The 26376-nt window shown below is 37.2% G+C and overlaps 1 protein-coding gene across 1 annotated transcript; it reads left to right on the top strand.

The window, feature by feature from the left end:
- Positions 1-1282: 1282 nt before the first annotated feature.
- Positions 1283-25622, top strand: LOC105038092 (ubiquitin carboxyl-terminal hydrolase 6). Its single transcript, XM_010913787.4, has 18 exons — positions 1283-1419; positions 6379-6524; positions 6651-6686; positions 6786-6893; positions 9730-9830; positions 9982-10108; positions 11788-11847; positions 11937-12004; positions 13647-13697; positions 15887-15995; positions 22645-22733; positions 22817-22886; positions 23097-23177; positions 23266-23361; positions 24097-24145; positions 24652-24771; positions 24873-24947; positions 25231-25622. The coding sequence occupies exons 1-18, from the start codon at positions 1410-1412 to the stop codon at positions 25284-25286; spliced, it is 1452 nt and encodes a 483-aa protein (XP_010912089.1). The 5' UTR covers positions 1283-1409; the 3' UTR covers positions 25287-25622.
- The last annotated feature ends 754 nt before the right edge of the window (positions 25623-26376 follow it).

Here is a 26376-nt window from a genome sequence, read left to right on the forward strand (position 1 = left end):
TAGATATTTTTCTTTAGAAAATGATATTGTAGGATTAATTTCTTTTTTATCATAAATTAGATGATTTTTATTAATCAAGACAAATATACATCTGTGAGATTCACAAAATAAAATATTACTAAATTATAAAAAAAGATTGGCTGAAGATGTCCAAAAAAATAGATCTGTCATAATTTGCCATATGAAACCATTCAATCAGTAATATTTTTTGTTTCTCGATAAATATGCGAGGCCTTATAAGATAATAAAAATTTTAACTCAAATTTTCTAGAATTGTCGATGGTTGAATTGGTGAAACCATCCGATGTTGGATGTACAGGTGACCTGCAATTCATCTTAGTCTCATTCTGGTCTGGCCGAGCTTCCTCCTGGCACAAGGTAAGCCACTCCCTACAGTGAATCATGGTTTTATATAACACTTTGACTAACAACAAAATAGGTTTCAATTTGGATTAGATTGCATTGCCAATTTTGTAATAGATTAGATTGGACGGCTGATATGGAGCAATACATGGAATCAGCTTATATCCTTCATGACAATGTGTTTTTTTATGCTTAAAATTCTTCTAGTTTGTATATCATACACATGTAAGGTGACATTCAGCAGTAACAATAATAAGAAAAGGAGGAGGAATCATAACAACAGCTATTTGGCTATGATATTAACTCTTGCAAATTATCCCTAAACATAGGCCATATATTTACATTTTGGTTGTCTCCCTCATGCTATGAACTGCTTAGGCTACGCTGTTTGTATGAGCTTTGTGCTGCAGCTATAAGACTCTGTATTACACTATACATTGTGACTCAATAAAGCTCTTCTTGTTAACCAAAAAAATTAAGGAGAGGATGAGATCATAAATTTGAGTTTTAACACAAAACAACGGTATGGAAATTCGTTAAAATCAAGAGGAGGTCAGAATTTGATACTCGCGGGGGGAAGGAAAAAACTTGCTCCCAGCCGGCTAATGGCCCAAGGCATGGTGGGCCCGACTCATTTTAAACTTAGCCGGATCCATCTGGGTCAGGTCGAAACATGGTGAGACATCTCAAGCATAGAACTTGTAGCCCATGACCAGACGAGATCAAAGGAGACGTGGAAAGATTGCGACGCCCTGTCTATGCTCGTAAAGCGATCAGATCAAACGGTTCAGATGGTCGTTCCGACGATAGAGATTCCCTTCCATGTGCGCGACTCTCACCGTACCCTGCCGATCGCTGGCAGTGGCTCCCCTGAACCGCTTGCCCTATTCGTACCCCTTTCCGAAGTCCGTAACTTATTAGCCGACAGGTTCCTTCCTTCCGTGCCCATTCCTCCATCTCCTCTTCCCATTCTCTCTCCCTTCTCCTTCAAGAAACGCTGGTCTTTCCTCCACCCCCATCCGATAGAGAGAGCTCATATAGCAATCATGCCTACTGGTACGATTCTTTTCTTGATTTCTCGGTGATGATTATCGGATGTTTTGGTTGCCAGGGCGATCTATCTGCTTATTTCTTGATTTTTTTTTTTTAACTGCAGTTTTATAGGAACATGGTCGTTGGATGTTTATCTGTTTACTTTATTTTTGATTCATGGGAGACAAATTTTGAGTTCGGTTCCATATCTTTTAGGGTGTTCTGGAATTTTTAGGTTGCATCACCATTCGTTGGAATTAAGCGTTACTCTGATGCAAGAATGGGAAGGGTTAGATCGTTTTCTTGTTTTTCTGGGGATAGGTGGAACTGGAGTCTCCGGTAGATAAACGGGATTTGGGGTGGTTCTCCATAAAGTCGAGAACATTTGAAGAGAATTGCAATGCCGTTGTATTGAGCAATAGCTATAAATCCCTGTCTCATGTTTGGGTTCGGCGTTGTGAATCCTCATTTCACACGCATTCCCATCAAGATACCTAAGATACCTCTGATGTTATTGCAAGTTTTCCAATATCTCTTTTCATAACCTCCATCCATGTTTCGTTAGGTCATTCGCACTATTCCAAAATTCTCATGCCAAAGTTTTAGTACGTTTTCTTACCTTAGCCGCTATGACCTTTCCCTATGGGAGTTAGCTCTCCATTACGTTTCATTGGTTGAAAAAAGAAAAATAAATACAACCAAGCCAGTGTCTTTCATGTGCACAATTTAATCAATTATTTAGTTTCCTTGGTGAAAGGTTTTTGGACTTTGAATGTTAGCATGTTAAGCACTTGTAGATAGTCAATGGAGCGTAACTTTTCTATAGGACTTGTACAAGATCATAACGTTTTAATGATTTCTGGTGTTGCTAAAAATTTATATGGTTCAGTCTTATTCCATGTTGTCTAAATTAAATATTTCTTGGAATCGTAGATTTGAAAATCTCAAATTTGAGCACAATGTTCTAGGTTAAGAGATTTTCTCTTCCTACCATTAAGCTCCTCCAATTAATGAAGGAAACGACTAGGAAAAATACTACTCTCTCTTAATTGAAAATATGAAGCGATGAAAAAAAATCCACCTTGAACGAATCTGTAATTCAAATACCTGCAAACAACCCTTCATAGAACCAAATGGCATTATGTTTTTGTAATATCTTATTTTCAAAAAAAAACTTTTATTTCCAATAATGCCACAATATTTAAGTACAACAAATATACCATATTATTTTTCTTCCAGTAAGAATGCTTTCAACTGCTCTTGAATGCATTGCATCATTATTCTCATGAGACTTTTAAAACACTTAGAAGAATCTTTTACACCCTATTTGGATAAGTGGTGGAGGAGAGAAGAAAAGAAAGAAACGAGAGAATAAAAGTGAAAGGAGGAGGAGAGTTTTGGATGAGAGAAAAGAAGAAAATGTTTTTTCCCCTGATTTCTCCACTCCTTTCTGTTTCTCTTTTCTTCTCTCCTTATTTGTTCTTTCATTTCTCCTCTTTGAATCAAATGAGATATTTTGGTTTCCTCTCTTCTCTATCTTTCCCCTTCTCTCTAAACCTTTCCAATCTCAAGTGTTTATTCAAAAGTAATCCATTTGCATATCAATAGATACTCTGTAGGTTCTTCTGCATGTATGCAGGCCAAGGCTTCTAATAATTGTTCTTTTTCCCTTATGTTAACACCATATGTTGAAAAAAAAAAACTGAATGTTGATTTCTTTTCATCTCAATCCTTATTGGAGTCACATATCCTTTGTTTTTGACTTTGTTTTTGCCAATTTTGGCAGTAGCGGAAAGCCGATATCATCCAAAAGCGGGTTCTTCCTGGGGAAAGCAACTGAGTGCCTTGTTGGAGATGATAGAAGCCCATTGATGTAGAAATGTTCATTCTCATAAAATAAGAGACATAGGAATAGTAACTTCTGCACTGCAAAAGAAACATAAAATTTTTTTGTTAGGGTTGTGTTCCTACTTTATGAAATGAAGAATTAAATTATCTATCATATGAAAATACATTAAAGCCGAATATCCTGGAAACTATATAAGGGTGGAAATTTTCCATGCGAAAACTTTATTGTTTTCAAAATACCCTTCTCCCGTAATATCCCTAAATAACTAAAATGTCTCTCTCTTATTCTTAAAATCTCTCACCCCAGAATACTTCCACAATATTTTAGATTTTTCTAATCTGAAGGATGGAAATCGTAATCCTAAAAATTAAACACCATATGCTGGAATTGAAGTTACCGAAGTGGCAAGTGTTGGTGTCATCTGAGCAAACACTTGATGGTCCCTAGCAAGCTATTCACATGACCTCATGCACGCCTCTAATTTCTCCCCTTTCTTAGTATCCATGGGCTCTTAAAACAGAACTTCATAAGGTCAAGCTCAATATGAATACTCTCCGAAGGAGAAATTAATTTCTATAATTTCCAAAAAAAGAATAGTAAGTAAAATATCAAGAGAGACAAGAGTGATAGGAGATATTTGAGATCTACAATAATAGCATGTTAGAATGTCTTTTCTTAATGAGTTATGTGGACACATCTGCTACGTGCAAAACATTTTTGTAAAAAATGATGGGAGTTCTAATGCAGCTGCTCGTATTGCATAAAACCAGATCCTTTATATCTGTCTCTGGTCTCGATGCTCTCTCTTTTTGATATAAAGTCCTCAAATCTGTTTGATCGATTATGAGATCGGCGCTGGTGATATGAGATCTAGATCTTTAGATTATGCTAATTTAGAAAGTTATGGATTATTGGGTGAACTTCGTCGATCACATTGAGTCTGATGTTTGACGACTCAAGTCTAGGTTTCATACTGAATCTGGTCCTGTTTTATTATATAAATTCCTAAATTTGTCTTGGTTGAGATGGGTATTGTCTTGGAGATGGGCTCAAACATGGTCCGTTGTATCTTTGGACATGGGTTTGTCACTCCTATGAAGCAAAAGGAATGCAAAATGAGTTATGACAATGGATGCATGATGGCTGCTACTCATATGATCAAGAAGGGAATTCAAGAATAAAATGTACTGATTCAACCGGCAAAATAAACTTTGAGGCTTCATGAACTGTTACTACATTTAAATTGATGTACTCTGCAATACATGAAAAAAAAAAAAACAAATATATTGGTTCCATATTTACATTTAGTCTTTGCACTTAATTGTACATGTAAATTTTGTTATTGTAATTGTCTTTAATTGTCATTTTTTAATAGATATTATTGTTGCTAATTCATAAACCATTCTATTCTTGGATATGCGTGCATAAGCATGCACCCTCTACCTAGTTACACATAAATGCTACATAAAAGTGGATAAATAACATAAATGGAGGATCATAAAGACAAGAAAATTATTCAATTATTCGTGAATGATATCTCGAAGGGTTATAAGAGAAAGCACAGAAATGATTATATCAGCTTTGTCATAGAAAATAAAGACCCTCCAGTTCCCTTTGTGGCTCCTTGTCCAGAAATAGTTTATGAGAGATGCAAAGAAAGCAATCTTTGACACGTAGGAGTGATCTTTCTCAAATGTGATGTGACATCTTGGTTATAACTGCAGTTAAACTTATTAAATTTATATGAATAGATGCCGGTGTTTTAAACAGCTTACCCTTGAATTGCCTTGGTGGTCAGGTCATTGTTTTGCAGTTTGATTGTGGTTCAAATGTGGTGCCTTATTTAAATCAAAAAGCCCCTTGTAACATTCACTCAATCCGTTACCTCCTGCTTAGCAGCTAGGTGATTGGTGATGGCCAAGTGCTCCTCCCTCTAACCAGCACCATCCTGGCAATGGCCTTCGGTGACGGGCTTCTCTACAATGAAGTGAGACGAGAGAGGGGAATGGAGCACTTTGGAGCTCATTAGGCTTTTAGAATGGCATAAATGGGCAATTACCCTAGTCGAAAATGGTGGCTAAAGGAGAGAGATGAAAGAGATGAGTGGATTCCTTCTTTCCATGGTGTTTGCTGATGATGGCCAAGGGGTGAGAGAGAATAGTGATTTATATATAGGTTTTAGATTCAAGGGAGGAATAACGCATACATACAGCAGGTGTTGAAGGGAAAAAAGGCTGTTCTTTTTATATCTCCATCTATATGATGGGGAATGTCTGGTTGTGTCCAGCACTGATGTAGACTCCTTGTCACTAGCCGCTTGACTCTTATTTTTTGATGTTTGCTTAGCATCTAATTGCCATATATAGCTGGTGCATGCAAGGGGAGAAAGAGGGAGCATCTCTCTATCTATGGATTAGCATGTGATTGATTTGCACGTAAATTTGGCTTGATCTACCAGAAGTCAGACATATCATATTGGGGTTGTTATTTATTTCTATTTTTTTCTCCCACAAGGCCCTTGAATCTCTCTTTAGCTTTTTTATTAATACAATGCACTTTCATTTATGTGTTACATTGCTTTAGATAATGCTTCAAAATCAGTCATTGTTGGACATTAGTATTTCTTTGGGATGGTAAATTAATATATAGTGGTCAAGAAAAGCATTTTTTGAGTTCAACATATGTATAACATATGTATGTATGTTTGTGCATGTGCATGCATGCATATTTTACGCACGCACACGCGCACGCACACACACACACACACATATATGCATGTATCAGTCAAGATTAACATATACATAGAGAATTCTGTTATCTTTGATTTTAGATTTAGAATATTAAGTGCAAAAGAAATAATTGTTTGCCATTAACATTAAATTTTCTATTTTTAAATGAGAAACCTCAAGCGTTGGGTTTATAATTAAATTTTCATTGTTCGAGTTAGGCATTATGAGTGCCTTACTATTTTTGCTGCAGATACTTTTTCCTTGTTTGAGTTTATATATATATATATATATAATTTGGTACTTGCTATTATATTCTCCCTATTTTCCTATAGAACTTTGTTTAGACTTTCCTCCTCTGGTTCAAATTAAGTATGATTACTGACCATGTGAAGTTAATTCACACAGTGAGTGTGAAATGGCAAAAGGAGCTGTTTCCTGCTGTAGAAATCGACACTAGTCAACCTCCTTATGTTTTTAAGTGTCAGCTGTATGATTTAACTGGTGTGCCCCCAGAAAGGCAAAAGATTATGGTAAAGGGTGGTCTTTTGAAGGTAAAAATTACATTTGCTTCACAGTTAATTATATATTTACTCTGGATATGATTTTTGTAATTTGTTTGTCCTCAAGAATATGTACAAAGTACGATCTCAGTTAATGATCTCTTTCTTTTAATGCAGGATGATGCAGATTGGTCAACTTTAGGTGTAAAAGATGTACATTTTTTCTCCTTCTCAATCTTGGTTGGTTTTTCACGTTCATGTTCTTATGTCTTGATGATGTGAGTCATAGAAACGTGGAATCTTTGTTGGTAGGGCCAAAAGTTGATGATGATGGGTACTGCAGATGAAATTGTGAAAGCTCCTGAAAAGGGTCCTGTCTTTATGGAAGATCTGCCAGAAGAAGAACAAGTAGTTGCTGTGGTGAGGCTAATAGTTTCATAATTCTTGGCTGAAATTTTTTTCTCTTTATCTGATGACAATCATTATGTCATTTTTAGTCAATTCCATCATCCAGGAAGTTTAAAATGAATAATCAAGATGACAATTTTTTTATTAAAAAAAATCATGTTTGTAAATGTTTGCAGATGCATTGTTAAAATGGGTTCACATGCAACCAATTCAGTATTACATGTATTGACAATGAGAAGAATTGCAAAGGCTTATGTGGGATCACATGAAGTTGTCTTATGTGACATTTTAGTGAGCAAGAGCTTGTTGAGTGTAGTTTTCGGATTTGCAATATCATCAAATTTTGGTTTTAGTAGCCGCACTCTTTTGTTTACGGGGTCAAAGAGAAAGAATAGAAAGACACACCCACAGAACAATGATAGAGATGGGAGGACGCCTCCTATGTTCTTAGAAAGTTGTGAAAGAGCAATTTGTTGGCTTTAATTATCACATTTGTGTCATGCTTTCACATAAATTTGCATTTAGTAAAATAGGGCATATAATTGTTTGTTGGCTATGGGGTAGGGAATTGTGGTTATGCTAATCGCAAGATGTATTGATGATTTTTGGTTGTGAAGTAGAAGCCAGGAACTGATTATTTTGCTCATATCAGAAGTGTGGTTTAAGCTCTAGGTGTTTTGTTGCACTTGTTAAATTTGACGTCTTTTCTTTCTCAGACATTAAAAAAAATCATGGTCTTTCTCCAATTGAGTACATATTCAATTATTGATAATCCTATTTGTCTGCATGGTTCTTAACATCGTCTTTCAGTGCTTTACCTGCCTAACTGTCTTATGACAGCTCATTTGGTTGTTTGTCTGGCAGACTTTCTAGTCAAGCAACACATTATTCACATGGAATTCTTTTTGCCCCTTCAAGTTACCCCTTTGAATTCCAATTCTTGATAGCAAAGCATTTTCATGCTCACAAATTCAAATTGCTATATTTTGGATACAATTTAGCTGCCTTCCCACAATGGTAATGTTGCCCCATTGGGACCTGGGTGTCACTTGTTCAAAACATGGAAACAGCCTTTTTGCTCATGGGGTTATGACTGCTACATCTGACCCTCCCTAGATCTTGTACTGGTGGGAGTCTTGTGCTATGGGATGCCCCTTTTTGTGTTTCCCTGCTACCTGCTGTTTTTTTCTTAACTCTGTCTACAACTTTACTTGCTTCCATGTGATATATAATAGTATCTTTTTTTTTTCTTTTAATTCGAACTTTGAAGTGCAAGTTCCTGTTTCCAGAAGTAGTGAGTTGAACCCCACGTGTTTGGCCATTCAGTTGTGTATGACAGTCAGTTGGCAAGACTTGCAGTTGAAAGGATGCTGCTATATGAACTACTTAATAACATGATCGCAGCTAGAACTGGAATCTTGTCCTTCCCAACAGATTGTTCTTCCTGGTATTATGGATCATGTTACATGCCTCCATATATAATCAGTATCTTATTACTCAATCTGATAGTGATTTTTCTTGTCTGTGTTTTCTTACATGTTCTAATTGCTAGATCAGGAGATAGTATCACAATTTGAGAAATGACGAAATGATAGATGTAAATTGTTAATGTTCTGTAGTGCGCAGTCTTGGGTTTGAGGAAATATTGTGGGATTTGTTGTCTGGAAGATGATACTGGTAACCATACTGACACAAAATACACTTGAGTAGTAAGCTGATTAGTAATGCTATCTATCTGAGCTCTTGCCATAGAGCTGTCAAGACAGGCTGACCCGCCTTGACCCACTCCGACCTATCTCTAAATGGGACGGGGCGGGGCGAGATGACCCGTTTAACTGGTAGATTGGAAAAACTCCAACCCGACCCGACCCGTTATGGGCTGCGGGCTAAATGGGCCAACCCACCAAAATCCTCCCCCCCCCCCCCCCCCCCCCCGAAAAAAAAAATGTTAACCCTTCTCTCTTCTCTCCGCATTCCCTCCACGATCTATGAAGGGTTGGTAATTTTTTACTAAAAATAGGTGGATAACTAGACAAGGGTCAAGGCCTCAAGGAGATTTGGTAATATTTTTTTTTTACTAAACAAAATAGACGGGCTAGCCCGCTCCGACCCACTCCGATCCGCCCCGACCCGCCAACCTAAACAGGACCCGCTTTTAAATGAGTTGCTAAAATATGAACCCAACCCGCCCCATTTACATGACAGGGCGGGCCAACCCGATGGATCCAACCCAAATTGACAACTCTATCTTGCCATATGGGATGATTGGTTTCTGCTTTTTGGTCCCTTTTGTCCCTTATCTTGTCATAGTTATCTATAGTAGAAAATTTGAAAGAGGAATATAATGGTGATCTCCTAGGACCAATATTGCAATGGAAAACTTATGTTTAAAGGGGACAGGAAATTTTTGTAGATTGCAGTTAATCAAATGAAAAGAAGAAAATTGGAGCCAAAAAACTCTATTTTGAAGTTTAAACTAAGCTATTGATATGGTTATTGTGAATAATTTTCGGGTAGTTGTCACGAATCATTAGGTTAGAGTTCGAGATAGAATATGTGAAATTAGGCTAGTTCATTCAAACTGTAAGGTTTGTGCAAATGGAGACTTGGCAATTTATTGCTTGGAATCCTTAAAACATGACATCATCATATCATAAAATTATATTTGACATTTAAATGCAGTGGCTGTTCATTGTGTTATCTTAAGATTTATTCATCCTTCCAACATTGTTAATAGTGGCCTTTCCTTGCCATAATCAAAGAGGTAGGGTCACAACATGGCGGGCCTTCATAGAGGCACAACCATCTAACATTGTTGTAATTTTGAGTTGGTCTTTATTATTGCCAGGGTCACAGTGCTGGTCTTTATAACCTGGGAAACACATGTTACATGAATTCGACTTTGCAGTGCCTTCATTCAGTTCCAGAGCTGAAGTCAGCATTACTAAGGTGCATTCCATTTTCCTTGAAATGTTTGTTTGGTGTTTTATATGGAACAGTTATAATTCCATCTGAAGGTGCATTTTGTTTTTTTTTTTTTTTTTTTTTAATTTGTTGTCTTTGTTTAGCTTATATATGTGCTTCTGTTGTTTACATGTAGCTATACAAATTCTGGAAGAAGCAATGAGCTTGATCAGTACTCCCATCTTTTGACTGTTGCAACTCGCGATCTTTTTAGTGATCTGGATCGAAATGTCAGGCCTGTTGCACCATTACAGTTTTTGTCGGTCAGTTCTCCTCAAGATGCTTTTAAGTTTGCAATTTTTGTTAATATTTATTGTGCTACCATCATTCTTTTATCTTTATCCATCTTACGATGTCTGTGGAATAATCTAACAATGGTTTTCTGATAAAAAATAATATCTTTAGGATACGTGTCTCAAGCTTTATCTTGTTTGTTTTGCCAAGTGAATCTCCTGCCAATTATCTAAAGGAGAAAGCAGATATTGTCCTTTGAGTTAGCATTGTTGCTCAACTTTATTTGCTTAGGAGAGTTGCTTCTGTATCCTTCTTCTTCTGTGCTAGAGCATCTGGCCTCGGATATGGAGTTAACCCCAAATAGATTCAAAATCTAGGTTAACAGTTATTTTTTTCTTAGAATTTGGTTGAAAAAGGTAATTGTCAGTTCCAACCTATGACTTTGGTTCGGTAAGTTGGTAAACCAAAACATTTTTCATCACATTTTTTTCCAAATCTGGAAGAAATTTTGGAAATGTTTGTGATAAATAACTGGCATAGCCCTATCTTTTCTTTCTTTCTTTCCTTTTCTTTTTTTTTTGAAATCATGATATATACTAGTATGTCTCCATTTTGCATTCATTTCCCACACTTTTGTGCTTGGGCCTTCTTTATTACCTGATCAATATCATCTGCTTTCAGATGTCGTGCATAAGGCTGCATATGAACTGCATATGTGCGTGTTGTCCCCTTGATCGCACTGCATACCCATGGCTACTCTATGCATTGGGCTGAAAAGATGGCTTGCTTATCATTTTTTGAACATATACGTGATTGTGCAGCTGCATATGCAGTGGGACTACTCTTTTTTTTTTTAGCAACTTGACACCACATTTGTGGTCACTCTTATGAAGCCCATGCAAATAAGACAGGTTCAAGCCAATGGTTGAGTTGGATGTGGGTTTCAAGCAGGTTGACATGTATCTTAACAATGCTAAAAAGAAAGAAAAGGGTGAAGTTCTAAGTCATGAGGATTAATTGCTAGATGATATTGCCATTACTTTTGCTGCAATTTTTAAAAAGATTTGTGTCACTATTTAAACAGTTAAACTACCAAGTGCATACATGGCCTGCATAATGCATATGCATTATGTTGTCCCTTGACCACATATGTACTTCTGCCGTCTTTTAAATTTTTTTAGGGGTTATGGTGGCCAAAAAATTCCTCAAGTTTCAATGGCATATTTGTGATTGTATAGGACAACAGAGCATTTGTTCATGCAAGTCACTGGGCCTTCATTCTATCAGACTTGTCTGCATATTTTTAGCTTTTAAATAACAGATCCAAGATGAAAATGATTATGGGCTGTATGATTGAATGTTCCCCAGCTATCTTCTTCAAGTCCATTTTAAAGCATGACCTACCTTGGAAGGACAACTATAAATTGAATATCGAACTACATTGTGGCATTATGTCTACTAGGAACTTTGAGTACACTTTCTTTCCTTCCTTCTTTTAGGATTATGAAGTTGGGTAACCCATGAACTCATACTGGTGTTTCTTGAGAATGGTCGATCTTTTTGAGTTTCTACTGCAATTGCACAGCACTTATAAATGGCATTCTATCATGTTCCTCATATACTTGTGCAGGAAAAAGTTAGCAATTGATGTGATATGCTATCTTGGCATTTTTATTTTTTTTAATGTTTGGATAGCCTCTTTGGTCAGGTATTGCGTAAAAAATATCCCCAATTTGCACAGCAGCACAATGGTGTTTACATGCAACAGGTTTTTCAGCTCTTTTAAGTTCATTTTGCAGCCATAACCAAAATTTTGGATTTCTAAGCCCCATGCTTCTTTTTGTTAATGTATGTCAGGATGCTGAAGAATGTTGGACCCAACTTATGTATACTCTTTCTCAGTCTCTTCGGGCATCAGAATCAAGGTATTTTTCTTTTTTTCAGTTGCATCCAAGTCTCTTAATGGCGGTTGAACATATCATATTTAGTTTGTGGTGGTTTTGCATAGTACTTATAGCTGGTTTTGCATAGTAATTATAGCTCCAATCACTTTCCTCCTCCTTTTGGTCACACATCGGATCTCCCTTAGGTTCTTTTTCTGATGATTGGGATCCTTTTTCTTCATGTTGTGGAGCTTTTCTAAATTATAAGAGGTTGTCTTGGTTTGCCCATATTTTACGCACTCCTTTTAGTAGTTATTACTCTGTCACTTTGATGACTTGTTGCAAATTTTTTGTCCACGGGTGCTTTATTATGTACATAGAACAGTCCTTGCAGTTATGACATCTTAGTTGTATTGAATCCCTGCATTTATGTCATATATGCTACTTCAAGATTAAAGCTTGTTTTAGCTCCAAGTTGACATGGATCGAATTGCATTGTGTTTTTGATAAGGGATATAAAACAGAAGCATACAACTCCATACTTAGAAAAGACAAGGGCACCTTGGCATTCTCGAAGATGCGTGTATCCACCTTTTGTCAAATAGTAATGGCATAAAATGCGGGAGAAAATAAACAGAGAAAATGGAGGCTGATTAGTTGGTTTTAGGGGAGAAAAAAATGGGCATTTAGATAATGATGTCAATCACAAAGTTAAAGGAGACATGTAACCAACTAGAACTTTTAAAAAAGCCTTTCCAGTTTTTTCTTGTTGGAAAGAAATCATGAGAAGAAGAAATAACATCAAATAATGCAAAAAATGAATAATGCAGACCTTAGAGTCTATATGCCTTCATGTTGTATTCCTTTCTTGTTGGACTTTGAAAGTTCAATATTAAATCTTGAAAGCTGCAGGAGCAGTACCTCACTGTGTGCTAGATGTTAAAGAGATTGTGCTAGGCTTACATTAACCTAGACATAGCTATATGGTTTTGTTTTGCTGATATTATTGATTTCTGTATATTTGGAGCCAGCAAAGTCAACTGGTGGACGTTTTTACAGCTTGTGATATTTTTTTCTCCCTGGATTCCAATGGATCAATACTGTCTCTATCTGGTCAAATTATATTTTTATTTGATATTTATTATGACATAATGAGAAAATGAATGAACATACCGGTAAGATAGTATATGCAATGGCTAAAGTTTCATCAATATTGATGTTATGTCTACCCGTTCCTCTTTAGCTAGGTGACCCCCTTTAAAAATTTATAGACCTGCTAATATAAAGAAACTCATGACAGACAAATATTTTTGCATTTTAGATCACCATTATTTGCATTTTAGATCACCACTATATTGAACACTTCATGGTGCAAGTGCTCAAACCCAATCCTTGTCTTTGTATGCTCCTTGTCAAACCTCTGATGTATGAGCAAAAATGCTTCTTGATATGGATGATTATCAGTATGTTTAGCAACTGACAGAGTTTGTCTAAATCTAATATAATTCCATTAGGTTAGTCAGTTTCTTAGCATCTTCTGAATTGTGTGCTATATTTTGTCCTCGCTTATTGTTTGTTATCCTTACCAACTATTATTTCACCTTGATCATACTAGGTTATAATGATTTTAACATTTTCAATTTATTGTAGATTTTAATCTTCTTTAATTTGATTTCTGTCACAGTGAAGTATCAGGCACAGTGAAGGACCTATTCGGGATCGACCTTGTCAGCAGGTATGGGTGATACCTGTTTAGTTACCCTTTTCTTTTTTTTGGCTTAACTTGCACCGAAGTATCTTTTCCTGCCTGGGTTTGTCAAGTATAGTAACAGTGTATAATCTTTTTTCTTCTGACATACTTTCGTAGAACAAGGATCTAGTAGAAAGTGGATTAGAATCATTAAAAAGATTCATTAACATCAAAATGAGAATAAAAAGGTTGTTTTATTGATGTTTTTCCTGGCAGTTTGCCTATGCTATATAGCAGTATCCAGAAGATGTGCATTATAAACAGCACAATCTGATTACGACTATTTTTCCACCATGCTATACTTTATGTACTAGCAATCTTGAACCAATGGTAGTTAAAAACTTAAAATACTGTCAGGAGAATTTGCAATGTAAGGGGTGGGTGGATCAAATTCAAACCTAAGTAATTGAAAGACAGAAATTGCTTGTCGTATGCTAAGTGATTAGCGATGAATATCATAACTAAGCTGACATTGGACTTCTTTATGTCTGGTGATTTTTAAGTTTTGATAAAATCAGTGCTGATCTGCAGTATAAATTGATGGTGGCTGCAAATCAGCATATGTTTTTTTGTTTCATAGTGTTTGCTGAACAGCCAAGCATATCCAGAATACCTATTTCAAATTGATATGGTATGCTATGCCTCTTGTAATTAACTTTCATCCTTTGTACTCCGTGATTTTGTCATTTGATATATACATATTAACATAAGATGATGAGGTTAGATGAATTGCATATCAATAAGTATCATTCATTTTTTTAATTTTTATTACAATATTACCTTTGCCTTTTAGATGCTTTATTTTTCTAGGCTTTCCATCATGCTTCATGCTTGAAAAGCATTTTATACATTATTCATGTCAGTTGAGCATCAAGTTGGATATCACCTTGTTTCAATGTTCTTTCTATTCATTTTTCCAAATAACATTGGCATGATAATCAATAAACTTGATTACTGATGATGTGTAGTTCTTTCGGATAACCATTTGATTCTACATTAATCCCCTTTGATGATGCTACTTGTTTGAATGCTTCATCATTTCTTTCTGTTATGCCATATTATTTGGATTTGGTGATAGGTATCTCCGCACTATATTTTTCAGTTCTTGTGGATTAAACATCATCAATGGATATCTTCTTGATCAATCTTACACAACAATTTCATGTGTTGTAGACTGAACCATGGTAGTCTTCCACTATGCTACGACTATAGATCTTCAATTTTGACAGTTGTCTTGAAAAAAACTTAAATGAGTTTTTCTAGTGAAAGTATCGAATGGTTCAGGGCCATTGACACCGATTGTCTGTCCTGACTTGCTCATTGTGCCTCCTCAAGAGTTGCATAGAACTTTGCAAGCTCCTTTAGTTGGTCCTTCTCATTCAAAGCGAGTTTGGGTTCTTCTCAAAATGTCACAGAATTGGATTTTGGTGTTTCATCCCCCATCTGTGTTTGTCGAAAGTGTTGCCTTTGTCTCAGAGTGTATGCTTTTGCATTCCGTTCTTTCAAAATCAACTCTGTCTACGTTGAGGAATGTAGTTTGGATTTCTTGCATTTACCCCCTTTTTGCTTCTTTTCGCTTGTTGTAGTAGAAGGTTGAAGCTTTTAATTTTGATCTCGATTAATCACAGAATTATGGAGATATTCTGCATGCTGCACCGCACATCTGTAATCTATAATATTTTAGGATGTGAGTCCAACTTTGCATGCCTTCTGTACACTCTTAAGTCTTACCACTCCCCTCATCTCTAAAAACTCTCATCTATAATAAATACATCTCACTTAGTTCAGTTCTTATTTTAAGGGAGACAACATATTACTGCCGCATAAAAGTATTGGAGGATATTTGTAAAATTACATAAATAATAATAAAAAAAAAAGCTTCTATCGGGGTCACAGTTCTCCTACGTGCAGTGGACATGCCTAATGCTGGTCTATTATTGAATCAGAATTTTTTTCTCTTGTGCATTGGATACTACAACACCATGGCGCTTAAGATTAGACAGTGTTATTATATGCTGTGAGGTTTATTTTCGCATGTCATTTGCAGTATCCTACTGACGAAGTGTTATATATAGCATCTGTTTTCTATTTAAAACGTGGCATTCTGATAGTTTTATACTTGTAGATGCTGCGTCCTTGATCTGGAATTTCTTCACACTATTTTTGTTTATCAGGATCCACTGTGCAGAAAGTGGTGAAGAAAGCTCTGAGATGGAATCTGTATATGCACTGAAATGCCACATCTCTCAGGATGTAAACCACTTGCATGAGGGGCTCAAACGAGTAAGTGATATTACCAGATTGACTGCTGTTTGAGATAGATGGCTTCCTATTTCAGATATTGCCTAAGGGCATGCACAACCAAGTTTTCGTGCTATTCCAACTTTTTGTTCATAATCAATTAATAGTTTGCTTATTATGATAATTAGAACATTGATGTGCAGAAGTGTGGTGCATTTTGTTTGTTCCTTACTAGCAATGAATTTCTACATGTTCCCATATCCATTGGTTCTTAAAATTCCTGCATTCTTATACCTTCAAAAGACCATTTTACATTTTAGGGCAAGTTTCAACTTTCAACTACCAGCATATGGCATGGGCTGGCACTATGCCTTTTATTTTTTTTTTTTTATAATATTCTTAACTAAAAAGGGTATGAAGTCCTTTTTTAATTATTATTACTGGATCGCAGCATGCGTGATGCATGTGCTAGATCATATGAACATAATGATCTTCTGCTATCGAAATTTGATAGACGTCTTGTTTTTGATAGTGTAGTCTCCTAACAAAAATATTAGGGAAACTTATAGTTTGATCGTGCAAAGTAAAGTTCAGTGTCTCGGTACTGGATCTTGTATCGATGAAGTCCCATTATAGTATCGGTATGTGGTGTGGTAATGTCAATATCGGGCAGTATGATGTACTGGTACGGTATGGTATGGGACGCTATGGTGAATCATGCTGCAAAATGTCTTCCTTCACTTCCATTTTTTTTAGTGGGTCTCTAAAGTTACGCTTCAAAGGCAATGTAATCCTTCCATCTCTGGTAACTAAGTGTCAAGGAATTACATCACATGACCATCACATAGTAACTTAAGCCTATTGTATGACTAAATTGCCCATCTTTTTTTTGGGAGGGGGCGCCGGGGGGGGCGGGCACGGGGGGCGTTTGGCTATGGGGTGGTCATTCTAGGATCAAGGATGATGTGGATAGAGGTAACAAGATCACTGCATTTGGTTGCATCATAGTGATCCTATGTGGCAATCATCCCAAATTACCCCCACTCAAATCATCACCTAACCTAGTGATGGAAACTCCGTCCTTAAGGTCAGGTATCCAGGTCAACTCAAGGCAGTGGAGTTGGAATTTGGGGATAAAAGTACCCCTTAGTCTAGGAAAAAATTGTTTTATCAATATACAATTCATATATTATATTAATATTGTATATATTGTATTTATGATATATTATATAATAACATAGTATTGATCATATTATTATTTAGTTATAATTTTAAATTAAAATAGAAATATATTATTGTACTTTATATTTATATTATGAAATTATTTAATATATTATTTCTATTTTCCTTATTTTCCTAATCAAAATAAATATTATTATTAAATTAATATATATTATAAGTGTAAATGAAAATATTAATTCTATAATAACAATTAATATATGTTTATAGGATTAATAATATATTTTTATCAATTATGTTAATAATTAGTATAGTAATCAATATATTAAGAATTTGTCATGATATATTTTATATGATGAATAAATATGTTTTTATGGAATATATTAGGAGTGGTTTGGTATTATATGGTCAGTGATCTTAGATTCTCATAAATACCAAACAAGTTATTTGTGGATGCTCGGGATCTTTAATCATTGGAATGTAATATATACCAAATGTGCGGATCTTAGATAATCAGGGATCAAATTACCTTGGAAAAAGATCATCAGTAATAAAATCACGTTGGTGATCCCATTTGCATCATGAAACACCACCCTTTTAGGGTTAATGATGGATCAAGGCCTCTATCCTATCCAGATCCCTATCTTCCTCACCTCTCCCCACCAATGGTGCTCCAGAAAGATCCAAGAACTGGAGCGGTCCCATTCAATCTATTGCTCGAGAGATTGATGGAAACCAAGGACTTGTAGCCACGAATTAAATTGTGAATGCTGCCCTCATATCCATTAGTAATGAGATTAAGAAACCCTGAGGTTGAGAGTGATTCCAATGCCATCAAGATCTCACTAGAGAAGCAATTGTGAGAAAGGCGAGGGCTTTCCAATTCCACAAATTCCCAAATTGATTGGAAGTGACCTCTTAATGTTGTTGGAAGAGAGGCCAAGACTCGCCTCTGATTTGTACCTGAAATAGAGTAAACTTTCCAAAACAGAAATTTCCAAAATAGAGTGGGGTAAAGTTCAACATTCCCACTTTACAAGGTCACAAAAACAAGAATTGCCATCATATATCAAGGCAAATGAAGTATGAAGCTAGGTGAGTCCGAGACCCCTGTGATTGCAGCTGTACACCTAGATAGTACTTAGTTGGTGCTCTATACTCACCTTTGCAAACTCCTCCATTTGCATCTAGTTTGAATGACACATGAGAGAAATAGAGGTAGAACAACAGCATCAATGTCCCCTATCACGGTAACAGAAAACAAAGCTAACAAAACAAATACCCTATGTCCCTTCTAACAGAATAGGATAATAAACACAACAAAATACCACAAGAGGTAAGATTAGATGCTTCAAAGCACACAACTGTAGGATTGGGCTGCGCTGCACTCCGATTGTTGGAGGGATATCACAAACATAGTAGTTTACGAGCATCAATCCGGATGATTACCATTGAATTGATGTTTTGCGGTCGCCATTCAATGCTTCACTTCCAATGGCCATTGAGACGGAGACGCTACCTCCAATGGGAAGTTGATTTGTAGGTTCTACATCTGCGGGAGAGAATGTGCTCTACCCAGTGGTCTGGGTCATACCAAGTGTTTTCCTACACACAGAAAAAAAAAAAGAAAAAAAAAAAGACAGAATGAGGACTATTGAATGTAGTATTAGAATCAAAGCTAAGGGCCACTAAGGGCCTGATTGTGGAGAAACTAACCTAAGAGATTGGTGGGGAAGGAGGAGGATGTGGTCGCATTTCCTCTCGTTAAAAAATCCCTGGAGAACTAAAAGATTAGAATGGCTATGTTATGCTTATGTGAAATTTAAATTAACTGGGAGTACAGGAGTAGAAAGAATAAGGAAAAGAAAGGAGAATAGAGAAGGCTTCACCAAATCATTATGCCCCTAGCCTAGGTGTGAAACTAGTATGGATATTATCTATCCGGATCTATTTTCGTATCCAAATCAATCCGAATATGGATAGAAATTTGAGAATCCGACTAATATCCGTATCCATCAAAGAAAAATAGATATGGATATATATAAACAACTATTCGATCCGTATCCGAATATCTGAATCTATATATAATTCTATATAATTTTATATAATGATTATTAATTTTAAGAGAATTATACAATCATATAAACATGTTATTAACTTGATTTATCATTTATTTAGTAATATCTTTGATTCTGTAGTCATAAACTGTAATTATCTAAATAATATCCATAATTATATCTATGCTTTCAGTATCCAAATTGTATCCATATCCGTTTAAAACAAATATGGATATAAATTTTACATCCGAATAATATTCGTATCCATATTTGTTTTCGTCAGATAAAATAAATACAGACATGGATATGGTGATATCCGATCCGTATCCGATCCGTTTTCAGCCCTACCCCAACCAGTACAACTTCTCATAGCACCTCCATACCCTCCATGTCCTTCGAAGCAGCAAAATGGTCAAACCTTGGTCACCTTATTAAGATAAGCCTTTAGGTCTCTTCTGTAAGATGTACTTGAGCTTTGCTAATTGGCCACTTGCTAGAGATTGAGCGGGGCTTAATGATCTGGTTCCTTGGGGTAAAGGGGTTTATTTAGTTTCTCTAGGAGGCCCAGGCCTTTGCATGAGCAATATGGGACTAAATAAAATTACTAAATTTCACTAAAAGCTCATGAAAAATGAAGAAAGTTGTAAGGGACTCAGATTCTAGAGTCTTGTGGTCAACCCTCTTTAGACGGTGTGGCTCACACCATCAGAGGGCTTCTGACGCTGAGGGAGAAACTGTCGGAAAACAACTGAAGGTTGAAGTTGTACCGTCATAAAACGTTTGATGACAAGAGCTTACCATCTGATAAGTTCAGTCGCCTGACTTGTCGGGTGGGTTAAAATGTAGGATGACTATATAACTAACATCCTATTAATGCAGATGGTAGGTTACTTGCCATCCGAAAGTTTTGGATGGCAAAGATCCTGATATAAAAAGCGTCTTGCTGTAGTGTGGTCCTTTAAGAATGCAACATATGATGCAATACAAAATCCAATCATGATCAAGTTGTTTTGGGGAAAGAGGTATCTGAGGTGTAATCATTTTAGGCACTTGGCCTATAAGTAGGCCTTAAAAAAGCAAGGTGTCTACAACGACCATCCCCAATAGCAACCTCTTTAGGACTGGTTCTGATGATCTAAAGCTGCCTTTTAAGACGCCCTCCTGCTGATAGGCGAAGCACCTCAAAGAACACAGCCTTGTTGGGCCATTGAAAGGCTGGGCAGCACTGCAAGGAAGCAGGTAAATAACTCAACATCCATGAGGAGAAAAGCTTTAGGACCTTAGAAAAGGAAAAGGAGAACATAAGAGCTGGGTGGTGGGCTGAGGTGACCTGAAAATGCAATCTTTTTATTCCCTTTGCCCCCTGATATCGAAAAAGACTACAGACATGGAGAGGCTCACTTGGAGACACAGGTTCTAGGGAGAGAGGAGCAGCTTGGCCATCAAAAGGCTCCATTTTTTAAGCATCTTGAGGAATTCCAAGCCAACATTGGGATCCCTTGGGCCAAAAAAACAACAGAAACATATGGGATCCTTTTGGAGGACAAGACGACATGGCCTCACCTTCTCTTATTTCAGATGCTCACACAAAACAAGGAGAACAACCCAATTGTTGAAGCTCCCTAGCTTGTGGTGGTGGGTATGGGAAGATTCTGGCCTTCTCCTACCTCTCTTCAGACGCGCGCGCACGAGAGAGAGAGAGAGAGAGAGAGAGAGAGAGAGAGAGAGAGAGATTACTTCTACTCTCTATAAAGAGATAGGGCCTCGTGGGCAAGACATGGATGTAGGCAACAAAAGTGAGAAGGATGTTGGCTCAGCTATTTCATGGACAACATCCCAACAGCAGTAGGGGTAAGGACATCGACTTGGCTGCTTCATGGTAGCAGCACTGGTGCTCAAGGGTAAGGATATTGGCTCGCCATGCCATGGGCAGCATCACTGGTGGCAACAAGGGTGACTACGAGGTGCGGTTGGAGTTGCGCATGAGGGCAAAAGAGCAGTGATAAGAGGGAGGGCATTTTCTCAACTTGGGAAAATGGAAGTTCTGATGTGGGAGAGGATCATCCACAGGCAAGCCAACAACTTGCATACATAAATCACAGTGACAAGTTGTACCTATATCAATAACAGTCATATTTGGGAGTTAGAGAACATTGAATGGAGTTATCAAGGTGCACAACAATGTTAGTTACAGCCTTAGGAGACAGATGAAGAAAAAAAAGGAGAGAGCATAGGTGAAGGATGAGAGCACACGTCAGGGCAAAGTTTGCTTAAGCAGGAGTTAATATGACAAGGTTGAAGGTGCAAACCCAGAAAAAGGAAGTTGTTAATGAGAACTACTAAGCATATATGTGAGAGAATGAAAATAGCAACAAGGGGTGGTATAAAAACATGAAGAAGGAACTGACTTAAAACAAGATGGGAAAAAAGGAAACTATTTCATAAAATTAATGTCGTTAATGGCAATGCAGTTCGATCATATAAGTAGTTTAATAAGAGGATGGTATGTTCTGCATTGAGGAGCTAGAGTGGCTGATGTATCTGGGGCACTCGTGTGAGTGGGGATGGTCAATTGTAGATAAGAGGTCTAAGAAGGGGAGTAGTTATCTGCCTAGCCTCTAGGGATTTTAGAGGGGCGGTACTATGAGGCTCAGGAAGTCTTAGTTACTGCAACTTGATTGGAGTCCTGTGGTGAATGTTGGAATAGGTGGAGGAACAAGTGCATCTAGTCAAAGGGATAAGGGAAATTTATGAAGCATGAGGTTTTCATTGATCTATAAAAGCTTGATGGAGCTTATCTAGAAATATTAAAGCAGTTCCCTTGGGGAATTCATGCAAAGAGTGTGATCTCATGAGCTAAATTATTGGGAAGTGGGATTGCCAATCTCATAGAGATGCGATTGAGGAGCAGCAGTAATGGACAAGAAATCTATAGAGAATCTAATAATAAGATGCTTTGAGGGGAAGATGAAAATTAATTCTCAGACTATTACATGGGATGTATATCTAATGTATATACAAACAGGAATTTATGCAGTTCACAGAATGGATTGATTCTTGTGCATAAACATCAATGCATCATCTCCAACACGAAAGAACCTCAACTCATCCATGATTCAAGCTGTTATGCTGGGTATGTCATTGCTACAACTCTTCTAGGTGTATTGATTCCATCATATTTGTGGAAACCAAATTTGAACACCATAACTACATCTATTGTAGGGGAACATGAGATAATTCCTCTTTGCTCTCAATGCTGCTCTGGTTGTAACTAGCATATAGAACTTTCGGAAATGAAAATTTATGCAGGTGCAATCTATCTTTGCTGAAAACTCTCAACAGCTTCTACAGAAACGTTTCAGTTTATTGTTCAATATTATACTCGTGCAAATTTGCTGGGTGATCTATGTGTGCATGAATACTGATTCTGTTGATTTGCTGATTTGACTTATCAGGGTCTGAAATCAGAATTGGAGAAGGTTTCTCCATCTCTGGGACGTACTGCAATTTATTCAAAAGAATCACGTATCAGTGACCTGCCGAGGCAAGAATAGCAAAAATTTCTCAGCTTCTGTATACAAAATGGTGACTGTTCTTCTCTGAATATGCTACTGCCATGTTTTTCAGGTATTTGACTGTTCAATTTGTCCGTTTCTTCTGGAAAAGGGAGTCAAATCAGAAGGCAAAGATTTTGCGGGTAAGTTGGTTTCATTTCTCCCCCTTTCAACATCCCCCTCGACCCTCCAACATCCATGCCCACGCACACCAAAACCTTCCTTTTTCCAGTTGGTATTTTTAAAGTTGAATATTCCTGTGAAGCAATTTGGTTTGCTTCTCTGTGTGAAAGGTTCAATTGTTTCTTTACTAACCTCATTTTCATTTATTTATTTTGTCCATTTTCCTTTAGAAAGTGGACTATCCATTGGAACTGGATGTTTATGAGTTCTGTTCAGATGAACTACGCCAAAAGCTGCAAGCTCCTCGTCAGGTGTTGCCCGCCACCCCCCCTCCTGATAGCCTTTTACCTACCTGAATTTTTACCTACCTGAACTGTTGTTTGATTTGCATGTATTAAGACTCTAAGAGAACTAGAAAATGCCAAGCTTGGGTTGAAAGCACAGGACAAGAACAACAGTTCCAAAGAAAATGAGGCCAACATTCCTAAATCAGAGGTATGGACAACTGTCAGATCTTCTTTGCTTGTTTGGTATGGACACAATAACTGCATGTGCATATGCACTTTCCAAGATGGACATTTGCACAGTGACGAGGTTTAGATCGCCAATCCCGGTGATCACAATGTTAAAATAAACCGGGATATGAGGGGTTTGTATCTAATCACGTGAACCCCCATGTATGGCATTGTTTCCCTTTGTTTCAGGGAAAGCCACACAATGCACAGGGGGGCATGTGATTAGATACAGCCCCCTCTCGTCACCGTTAAAACACGGGTTGCATTCACTAGGAGTGGTGACCTAAACCCTTTCCTGCACAGTGACTAGGATTCGAACATGGAGGTTATCATGTAGAATTGGTTCTTGTTAATTTAGCTGGTATCTCTATTATAATCTTTTTTTCTTACAAACACCTGAAACGTATAGCAACTATATACTGGACTTCTTAAGCTGATCATGTAGCAGCATGTTAGGTGGCCATTCGATAGAATCTTTATTTGCAAGAAATATGCCTTAAATATTGCCTCTTAGGAGCATTCCATCCTCCATGCTGGGCATCACACAGCATTTTGAATGTCCATGCTGATGGAAGATCCAATGCTCAACAAGAAATTTCAATGCAGGCTTGTGGCAAGATAGATCAGTTACTTGTTTATAGAAGAAAATATGCTTGTGTTAGACTCTGGATCTGAATTGATATAACTCTCTTTGTTGCTGTTAAATTTTCAACAGGGGCCATCTGGTAATTCTGGAGAGCCATCTGCCATTACCCATGAAGCAGGTAAACAATTGCAATTTCCAATGACTATAAAAGCCAATTGTTGTCTAGCAAGAAACTTGGTGCTCTATATATATTTATGCATTTTTTGGAGAAATTTCTGGTCCTGGCAAATTATACTTGTCTTTGTGCCGTCATTTGTGCTGATAAAAGCATTTCAATTGTAGTTTTAGACCTTTACATGTTTTGATATTTTCTTGGTAATTAATCCATGAAGGTCCCCACTCGGCTTTATCCTAGCATAGTCCTTGTTTAAATCTTGTAACAGGCTGAAAAACTCTCTTCAATTTGTTAGGCACAACCATGAAATGCTTTTATGGAATATAAAAATTTTGCTTCCCTGTGATTTTTATCCTGCTGAAATCTAAAGCATGAGTTAGAAGGTTATCGAGTAAAGATGGATGACAATCCTGCATCATCATTATCAATCTGTTGTTTACTCAAATGAATTGCTAGCTGCTGATTTTTACCTACATTCTAACTTATTATGCATTCTCCATTGTCCTCAGCTACATCTTCTGATAAAAAAGTACAGTTGACTGGAATCTACGATCTGGTTGCGGTGCTGACGCACAAGGGTAGGAGTGCGGACTCCGGGCACTATGTTGCCTGGGTAAAGCAAGAAAGTGGTCAGTTCAACTCAAAACACATTCCTCTTTTTATAGGACACCTGTTGGTTCCCTATGAAGTATGTCGTTGGTGCCATACTGAGAAAGTGATAATGCTTCAGGGAAATGGATTCAATATGATGATGACAATCCTAGTCCACAAAGGGAGGATGACATCACAAGACTCTCTGGCGGAGGTAAAGCAGTAATATGAGATTTTTGTATGTAGTTCAAACTTTAAACTGCTCTAGCTTTAGTAAAGCTGAAAGAAATCCCTTTCACCACAAGAATAAATTGATTATTCTCCAAGTAATACTGCTACCTGTTTGCCAACCTAAGGTATTGTTATTGATAGGTGGCTTTTGTGTTTTGGATTCTGCACTTTTTTCTTTTTTTTTCTTTTTTTTTTTTCAGTTTGAATATACATTTAGCTTTTTACCTTGTTTATTGAGCTACTAAGAACCCTGTTGCTTCTGATAGGTGACTGGCACATGGCATACATCTGCATGTATAAAGCTCGGGTCGTTCACATGTGAAGGGAAACTTAAAAAAAACCTTCTTGGGCGTATTTGTACTTTTCAAAGATGCGAGTGTACACAGAAATGTTTTGCTGTTTGATGTATGATTTCATCTGTCTGCTGGCCCAGTTCATTTATTCAGCTGATTGAGAACTTGTGTGCCTTAAAATGATGCTGCAACTAGTAGGTGGATATACGTGATTCAAAAATCACTGAACAGCGGAAATAAGAGCGTTATAGGAGAGGAAAATTATCAGTTCTGAAAGATGCTAATGTTATTTTGCCATAGTCAATGGTGTGTATACTTTGTCCAATGGATATTACACGAGGCCTTGAAACTCGGGATTGTGGATCCGTGTACTCGCATGCCCTTTTATTTGATGCACGCAAAATCATGTTGAGTTCTCGATCTTGAGAGGTGAAACACTTTTAAGATATGTTTTGATTAACATGACCTAATTTGGACAGCAGCAATAATAAGGTGGAAGGAAAATGCCTTCCTCATGCTTGCTCATTGCATAGGTACACCCCACCAGGTGCTTCGTACCATAGAAGCTGCCCTACTCGGACGGTAGACTGTGTGACAATACAACTAGGCGTGGCAACAAGGCAGCTAGAGTTGGTGGGACGGATCAGGATGGATAAAGCTCCAAATAACTAAACGCGTATCCTGTGACCTTTTGTATGATTAATTTTTATCATCATCCATAATTCGTTTTCTTCATTGTCATCCTAATTATCATAATCACAGATGTTTATATATAATCGGGTCATGTTAAGAGCAGACATTGCCATGATCCATAACCACGTCAGATCTGCTGCAACTTCATAGAAATGAAGACCCTCCAACCACCAACTCTAAATGGGTCCGCTAAAATCAACCCTATTAGGGTCATCGGATATCGATGGAACAGAGTAAATCGTCATCTTTCTAAATGCGAAAACAGAATAACAATACTAGGACCGTATAGGCTCCGTACGAGGAAGATGCAACGGGAATAAACACCAGGCGTGCATCATAGTGGTTGACGAGGACTGGATGGGTGGGTGGCGGGAATCAAAGAGGTTTTATGTTAACGTGCCTCGGAGGGCAAAAACCAGATGCCCG

Source organism: Elaeis guineensis, chromosome 2, assembly GCF_000442705.2.
Source record: "Elaeis guineensis isolate ETL-2024a chromosome 2, EG11, whole genome shotgun sequence".
NCBI lineage: Eukaryota > Viridiplantae > Streptophyta > Magnoliopsida > Arecales > Arecaceae > Elaeis > Elaeis guineensis.

Bases quoted from the DNA above. Each gene is read 5' to 3' on its own strand.
- LOC105038092 (XM_010913787.4), top strand. The intron at 22,734-22,816 runs GCAAGAATAGCA...CATGTTTTTCAG, and splicing joins CGTATCAGTGACCTGCCGAG to GTATTTGACTGTTCAATTTG. The intron at 23,178-23,265 runs GTGTTGCCCGCC...GCATGTATTAAG, and splicing joins AGCTGCAAGCTCCTCGTCAG to ACTCTAAGAGAACTAGAAAA.